The 8878-nt window shown below is 40.2% G+C and overlaps 1 protein-coding gene across 1 annotated transcript in view; it reads left to right on the plus strand.

Moving 5' to 3' along the window:
- The first annotated feature begins 1361 nt into the window (after window positions 1–1361).
- The window catches only part of EPB41L4B (erythrocyte membrane protein band 4.1 like 4B), a 123373-nt gene continuing 115856 nt past the window's right edge, over window positions 1362–8878 (plus strand). The window contains exons 1-2 of the mRNA XM_035895469.1: window positions 1362–1373; window positions 2452–2556. Coding sequence (XP_035751362.1) covers window positions 1362–1373; window positions 2452–2556 — 117 coding nt within the window. The remainder of the gene's footprint in view (window positions 1374–2451; window positions 2557–8878) is intronic.

Below are 8878 nucleotides of genomic sequence, written 5' to 3' on the forward strand. Positions count from 1 at the left end.
ATATGGACATTTTTTCCATTAAGAGACCACTTTGATGCATGTGGGCATATGTAATTTCTGAGAAAAAAAAACCTTCTATTTTGCCTATACCCCCCATTTCATTCAGTGCATAGGTACCAACTTACAGTCTGCGATCTGACTCCCTGGATTTGTCAGGCGGTGAAGAGGCAGAAGAAGGGAGAGCAGGTCATCCTTTACTGTTAGTGGAGGAAAGGAGTTAGTCACTTTTATCTCCCCCTTTACTGTGACATCTCAAGGAAAGTTTTTTTGTCAGCAATTTGTTGGCCACAGCAGCTTTATCATCTAGGTGGTGTGAGTTGTTGGGTAAGCTCATTTCGTGACAAGTTAAAAGTTATAATTTCCTGTAAGCTATGTATGTAATACTGTGTTTTATGGTCTTGCCGTGCAGTGCAGAGCTGTTCTCCGTGTACCACATCTGTTGAACATTAACTACTATTTGGGTACAGAAGGTGGAGTGTGCTGTCTCTGGTTTCTATTGGGTGTGTGGCAGTGGAAGATAAACATACTGGTAGTTAATGTCATAAAGCAAGCAGCCAGGAATACAGTGATCATAGGGCATCAGATCAGTTTTTCCTAGTTTTGTGAATTCCTTGTGTCTTGCCATTTGTTTTTTTTTTATTGCTTTGGAGGGTTTTCTCCTCCCTCATTTGAGCAGAATCAGTTTAAATTCTGCTATGTGTTGGTTTGACTTCTTTTAACAAGTGCTGAATTTACAGCATATGAGAAAATATGTTCTCGATACTTTTTGGCAAACTTTGGTTTATATCAATTATTGTACATCTAAAGATGATGGTTTCTTAGCAATGTAGTGTTTTAAGAAGCTGTTGTATTCTCTTCTGTTTTCAATAGCATGTTCAACTTCGATTAAGAATATTACCTTTTGCCCCCCAAAATAATAAAGCATTATCTTAGGATGATAATTTAATGCTTGTTTTAAGTTTTTATGCAGCTTGTTTTAATGGAGCTCCTAACACTGTTCCTGAAATTTTGTAAGATTTTATTTCTGTGCTTCTGCTTTGTTAGTTTAAAAAAAAAAAAAAAAAACCAACAAAAAAAACCACCACCAAAAAACCCCTCAAACCCACAAAGACCTCAACTTAAAATTTGCTTACCTACACCTAAGCTTGCTTGACCTTCTTGGAAAAATGGAGGGATGAAACTCTTCATCTTGTCTTTTGCTGGAGAAGACAAATTTTAGACAGCTTGGAATCCTGGACAGGAGTTCTGCATGTTATAATCACTGCTTTTGTGCAGAAGGCTATACTAAAGGAATTGAATACTGTTTAGCTCGCCTTCAGCTGGAATTAGTGAATTTTGCTACATTTTGGGATGAAGCGGGAATGCCTAATATGGTACAGCTTTAAAAAATAAAAATTAAAAAAAAAACAAAAAACAAAAAAACCCCAAACCTCAGAGGTGTATGAGGGACAGCAGGCACAAAAGTGTTTCCAGATCTGTAGTTCCCTGTATAAAATACAACTGTAGCTTCAGTTCTTACTGAGATTTATGATCATCTTTTGTATTTTTAGCCAAGGGGTTTTTTGCTCAGGACCTTGAAAACTTCCTTCCCCAAGTAACACAACAGGGCTTGCATGAAAAATTGCTTTGTTATTCCCTCTTCCTCCTACCCACCTGTAACCTCCAAGCTTTGCTGCTTCTAGTGTTTGAAGTTGAAGCACCGGGTGTCTAAATTTTTGGCTTAACCTCAGAACAAGTACACAGCCCAATGCAGCCTAGCTTTAAGATGGACTAACTTTTCTACCTGTAGCCCATGATTGGGGTGAATATTTTCTCCATGCCTATGTGTTTCAGATGGCATGCCGAGTAAGAATTGCAGCTTTTTTTTTTTGCCTTTTTTTGTTTCTTCATTTAAAGGCTGTAAAGGTGATTGCAGTTAGCAACATTATTGAAAGATTCTTATCAAATCCCATTAACTTTCCTCACAGTGCTCTTCAAGTATTCAAGCTGTCCAGAATTTATTTTGCAGCTTGAGTGGTGGTGTGGCACTGTGTGACTGCAGTTGCTATGTGGTAACAGCAGATTTCAGGCAGTGTGTCAAGCAAGCTTTTACTGGAGAATTTGGCTTCCTGGGGTTTAAAAGGTTGGCTCTGGGACTTAGGATGCTTACAGGACATCAGCCTTTCCTTTCGCTCCTACACTTTGAGTTACAGCAAACTTTGAAAGTTTTCTTCGAGAGCGAAGTCCAGTGCTGTTGGAATAGCTGCAGGCAGGAACAACCTGTCACTTTATCTTTCTTGAAGAAGATAAAAAGAAATGTCAGTACAAATCTCTAGAATACATAGAATTGCTATTTAGATATTATTTTCCATTGTGCATCTCCTCTCCCCCACTTGAACTTAACCCAAACCCACCCAAACAAACCAACCCACACCCACCCACAAAAAAACCCCACTTTCTTTTCTCTTACAGAAAAATGCAAAGGGACAGGAATTGTTCGACCAGATTGTATATCATTTGGACCTTGTGGAAACAGATTACTTTGGCCTACAATTCATGGATGCTTCCCAGGTTACAGTAAGTATAACTTTGGTTAATTTTTATGTTCTGCAGTAGTTTGTGTTGCCTATTATAAATTTACTACCAGTGCAGTTTCATGGAGACATCTGGGCATTAGGGGATATACTGCTAAAACAACTGGTATCATGTTTGGTTCCTGCACATAAAATCAAGTCCTCTAAATGAGTCCTGTGTCATTTTATATGATATGCACGTGACTTGATTGCACATAACTGAAAAAGCAATAATTGTGGGTAAAGAAAAATGTGCTTTATGTTTAGTAGGTTCATGGTATTAAAAATGGGTTAAATCTCTTGCAAGCAAGGGTTTCACGTAACTCCTATCTTTGCTGTTTCATGCACAGATTATGCTGTTCTGTAGATTTAGTTTCATTTGCAATAGAGAAAAATTTTCCTTCTCTCCCCATTCAATGACCCCCAGCAACTACAGGTAAAGAAAAAAAAAAAAAAGGAACGTATTTACAGATGCAGGCAGATAGATGCATTAATAAGATAGGGTTAAAAGATTGCAACCTTGTGGTTAAACTGTATTGCTATATATTTAATCTTTTCCTTTGTTCACCTTACATGCTGAGGTATTGGTATGACAGCAGCCTGCATTGTGGATAGAGAATATACAGACTTGGAAAATAAGTGTTTGCTTTTAGGTTATCTGTCAGTATGTAAACGTTTTTTTCCATAAAGCAACAGAAGACAGATGTGTTCTGTGCTGTTAGAATAAAATAATGTGAAAATGTAGCTGCAATACTGTGACATCTTGTGAAAATTAGGTTCTAACTTTATCACCACAGAATTCTCAGCTTTATTCTCTAGCAAGCATGGGTCAATGTGATTGTCAAATCGGTGTTTTACCAGCTGCACTGTGATCTGTGTTTCACCAATGACTTTTAAACAACAAACAGGAAACCTGTCCAGATACTATAACGACTGAATATTGAGAACGGGGATCTATGCTTTCAGGGAAGAGAGAACTGGTATTATCTATTTAAACATTTTATCCCACTTAATTTAAGAGTATGTATTTATCACTGGAAAATTATGTTTGAATGAAGTATGTCCATAATGGGTTTGGGGCATTTAGGAAGTTCGTTGTGTGTTCCTGATAAAATTTATCTTACATAAATTGTGTGTCCTTTTAGGGTGGACCTGATCATAAGGATGCAGTTAATAGAGCAGAGCCTGCTCATAACAGGAACAACAGATGATATTGTCATTGATTGTCAAATGACCTAATTGGGACCTTGATAGCCAGGAATAGTTACTGAGCCAAGGAGTTCAGTCATCTTTTGAAAGAACAGAAGCAGAAAGGGAGAGCAAAACATCATTTCCTAGCAAGAAATAGGGCAGATTGGAAGCAGAAGACCTGGCTGAGAAAGCAGAGAATGCTCATTTTCTTGTATATTTGCAAAACCAAAGGGCTCTCTTGAATGGTAAGAAAGATGAAGCAGAGATGAGAGCCATGTATGTTTTCTGTAGATAGCTCTACCCCTGGTGTTCAGGGCAAAAGTGTTTTGGCATTGTTTGTATGCTATTTCTTCTGGATTAGGGGGGGAAGTAAATTGTGGCATCTACAGTTACAAGGGCTATGAACAGCTTCTGGGGGGCCTAAAAAATCCAACACTACTTGCAGGGCTTTGGTAGTAGGGTTATGTTTTCCTGGATTAAGAGGAGTGTTGAGGGCATGGTCTTCACCTTCACCGGAGTGCAAGGCTGAAAGCTCTCATTTGCTTTTTTTATTCTTTGGCTCAAGCTGGGCAGAGGGTAGAGCTTAGAGAGCTTCAAGGCACAAGCTTCTATCTTCACCAGCACCCTGTGCAAAAAGGTTCCATGCTTTAGCAGCTTTCCTTGGTCTGTTTTGAACTTATGGCCCACTCCTTTTATTTGCATAGCAATTAATGTATAGGCTCCATGTGCTTCTGCTTAGTGCCAGCCCAGCCACATGGTGGCAATTGTGGGAGATTAAAGTTGTATAAACTCCTTGAGGCTCTAAGCCTTTGTCTTTATTATGTATTGTTAAGTGCTAAACATCTTTAAGCCACCAATATAAATAAGAGAGCACAGAATAGTCTTTGAATAGTGGAGATTGCTTCTGTGTGCTCCAAGGCCAACAGCTTTTGAGTGCACTGTTTCTTGCAGCCCTGTAGCTTTGCCAAAGAGTTGGGACAAGCAGTGTTGGTAGCTGTGATTTAGAAAAGCAAATAATGATTAGAGTTTATCTGCTTTCAAAGAGAAAAAGGTTGGGGTTTTTCTTGTATGAGTGGCTTATTTTTAATACCCCCAAAAATAATTTTTCAATACCACCAAAAACCATAAACTTGGGGAAGGCAAGATGTCAGCAGTAAGACTGAAAATACTGTAAAGCCTGTTCAGTGAACTCTGCATCATTTCTATCTTGTGCTCTTTGAATACACCCACGAATAGGAGGATGTAGACTATCATCTAGTAGTTTATTCTAAAGCAAAGCTTTGTGTGCTATGGTATTTTAAGTTATCTGGTACCAGAAGTAGAAATACTTGAGGGGAGAGAGGCTGTTAAGTATCATTAGTGGAAGAATTTGATCTAGTGGAGAACCTTTATTCATAAATGAGGTTTAAAAGGAGGCACAGATTATTACCTGCTGATGTTCAGCACCTTGACTGATCACAATTTATAGGTTATAGTGAGGAACAAAACTGCGTCTTACTATAGCTGCGTTATAATAGCTTTGGACCAACTCTTTTTTTTTTTTCTACCAGACTCAGTAACGAAACTCCTGAGACTTAGTGCTCTGTAGCTGTTCTAGTGGTGATTCTTCCATCGTTCTCATCCTTTTTTATTTCTATTTTTGTGGGGGTTTTATAATGTGTATAATATAGTAGTACAGTGGGACATGTATATAATTTATAAATAAATACACATATTTAGGAGGTGCGTGCTCAAAAACTACTTTTTGCACCATCAAAAAAGGTTGGACACCACTGCTCTAGGAGAGCTCTAGTGAGTCTGGGAACATTCTAAGGCCCTTCAAATGTTTCCATCATTTTGTAATAAAACCCCCACTCTGCTTTTCTGTTCTTCCTGTTGTAGAAGGGAGGGAAGAGAGAGAGGAAGGAAAAGGTGGAGTGAAGGAAGGAAATGAGAATCAAAGAAATAATTTCCTCTTCAGCTAACTGTTACAGGACTTCAACAGGGAAGTAGTGCTTAGGGTGATTGAAGTGTGTCACATATGTAGGAGGTCTCTGCAATGGTTTAGAGGAAATATAAAGCTTATTGGGTTTTTAATTACTTTTACTGTGGTGTGAAACAGGAAGCCTTGAAAGCTTTAGTTGAGGTTGGAAATAGCAATAATAAAATTTTGTGAGACCATACTATTGAAGTTGAGTTGTCATGAAGAACTATTTTATTGAGTTTTGCAGAAACAGGTCATATGCAAAATATTCCGTGGTTGGTTTGGGTACTTGACATTTATTTTAGGCTGCTGGTAGCTAACGTATATTCATCTTCTGTTCGGGCTTGTCCTTTCTTTGTCTCTTATTCCAGATCATCGTGAGAAAAAGGGCTTCTGTGGTTTACAGCTCCTTATGAGCTGCAACGTATTACAGGATTCTCTCAGCATATAGATCTCTCCATTTCTACAGTGGCATTCTTTGTTCCAGTCGTCTGTCCTGTGATAGCAAAACATGGATACTCTCCCAGCCCCCCCTGATTTATGGGAATTCGGAACAACAGGATTACTCAAGTTGATTAGCTTGGAAGCTTCTGTTTCGTTCATGATTTTGTTTCTGATCACAAGAACAATTATAGAGTAATTGAGGGGAAAAAAGATTTAAGATACATCTTACAATTATTTTTTTTTTTTTTTACTTTTTGCAAATTTACTGCGATTATCCTTGAGGTATGAAACTTTAGTTGGGCATGCTTGGAAGCAGAAGAATTAAAATACCACTTTTCTGACATGTGTCTTGTTTCGTGATCCTTTATATCTGATCTCTAGTATCACAAAGGCCCCTTGGCTTAAAGAGGGCCTCTAGGGAACAGCCTTTCCCAGCTCAGCAATATATATTGCACTCTGCAGCCAGTTGAGCCATTTTGAGGATGTGCGTACGCACCCAGTGTATCTGGCACATTGGTAAGCACTGGATTTACAGTGTGTGTACAGCAGGACTTTAGTGCAAGGACAGCCCATGCCTCCTGCAGGTGCCCATGGCTACGATGGGGGCCAGGGTTCCCGGGGGAGATGAGAGCCAGGACCGACCTGCAGTGGCTTGTCCTGGCAAGCGGTGTTTTCATCTGAACTTCTTAATCTTGACCAATTCCTAAACTGGTTTTTGATTCATTTGCTGTGAGAGGCAGGAAGACAGTGGGGGGAGGAGATGGAGAAGAGTGTGTGGAAACTAAAATAGGCTTTCGGGAAAGCAGTGTTCCAAGTGCAAAAATAGAAGAGGAAGAAAAGGGGCAAGAACTGTGTTGCCCAGACTGGGCCTAACCAGCAGCAACATGTCAGGACCCACTGATCTGGACGCTGAGACCCTCACCTGTATGAGAGGTGGCCTTGTGGCAAGGTTTTTCTGGGAGGGTCAGGATCACGTATGCTTCATGGCATAGGTTTTCAGCAGTGCAGTGTGAGGGTGGGGGTTGAAACAAGCTGGACAACAAAGGTTAATACCTGAATGCCTTTCGTTTCTTTACACATCATGAACTAGACTCCTGGGTGTTTCAGCAGGGGTTGGGTCAGGGCCTTGGAGGGACTTGGTGCTTCATGTATGCCTGTCATGCATCTGAATTTTCTTTTAAGGGCTCATTGTCATACGTAGTTTTTTCAACTGATTGCTTTTGATGTTACTGCTATGACTTCTTAAAGGTGTGAGGGATGTGGAAAAATGAGCAACTCAAACCAGTCAACTGGCCTCACAGCGTGATATCCGGGAGTCTTCTTCCTTACGTAGCACTTAATACTGTAACAACAAATGTTTGGCAGGCAGAACAAAATAGGGACAAGCCTTACTGTTCATTACATTGAATGTTGGGAGGTAGGGAGACTGGTAAATATTTTGATAATGCAAAAGGTTTCCTTTTCTGGTAGAAACATCCTGTTTCCCATGAATAAACTGAAATTCATTGGTGACTCTGTTTTCCCTCCCTCCTGTGGATGATGAGCTCTTTGGGACCGTGGTTGTTGCAGGATGTGTGTGAATTGTAGCCCAGAGCAACAAACACCACTCAAAGCCGGAGGGTCCCAAGAGCTGTACAGGTCACCATATCCCATAGTACTCACTGCTTCAGTTACTAATAGTGGCAGTGATGTGAATGCCAGTTCAGTAGCCAGACCAAGGCAACGTGGCTGACTCCACAGCGATGCGGAACACCTGATGAATGACTACTTCCAGCTGTGGCTGTCCAAGCCTGTATTGCAGTCTATGAACAGTGATGGGAGACTCCAAAACACTAAGAATTCCCAGAGCATCTCCAGTTTTAGTTTTTCAGTAGCCCTTGCACTTTCCAGGAGTGCTGGAGATTATTTCCCTGGCACAGACTTGAGAAGCAGCCATATAGGGCAGGTGCTTGTGATACTGTCTGTCAGTGATGCTTCTCCACCTCTCTTCTAAACGGAGAGGAGTTAAGTTCCCAGTCTACCCAGGACAGCAGTTTTTGCTGTTTTCTTTTCTCTTTGTGCATGGATGGAGCATAAGCTGAAGTGGTTTCCTTAGTTTTCTTCCACAGAATTAGTCAGCTTTGTCGCCTCTTTGTTACAAATCCTTCCAGTTTGTTTTTTGTGTTTGGGGCTGGGTTTCAAAATTAAAGCTAACTTGCTTTTTATTGCTAGAATTGGCATGGAGTGGCATCATCTTTCATTGTCTGTATAATAAATCTAATGAGAATTATGCTAAAAAAGGCAAGGTTTTTTATATAAATTTTTTTGTTTACTTTTTTATTATTTGCTCCCTCCCTGGGATATGAAGTTTAACTGCTGAGAAGATAAAGGGAATAATCTCATCTGTACTATTGTTTTCTATGGTAGTGATTACCTTTGTTTACATGGAATTATAAGTTCTGCTTCTGTCACCTTAGTATGCGAAACCAAATATTCCTTCGGCTGAAGTAGGTTATCACATATATATGAATTAAGGTAGGAAAATGGTCTTGAGAGATGTCCATATACCAATCCTCTCAAGAGATATCCATCACCAATCCTCTGGTGTGATGGGCGTGTGCCCGGCTCCTTGGCTTCTCCTGCAGCCTGTAGAGAAGCCCATGGTGAGGCAGGCTACACCCTGCAGCCCATGGAGGTCCACAGGGGAGCAGATCCCCACCTGCAGCCCAGGGAGGACCCCACACCAGAG

The sequence above is a fragment of the Egretta garzetta genome, unplaced genomic scaffold (genome assembly GCF_000687185.1).
Source record: "Egretta garzetta isolate BGI_Z169 unplaced genomic scaffold, ASM68718v1 scaffold405, whole genome shotgun sequence".
NCBI classification, from domain to species: Eukaryota; Metazoa; Chordata; class Aves; order Pelecaniformes; family Ardeidae; genus Egretta; species Egretta garzetta.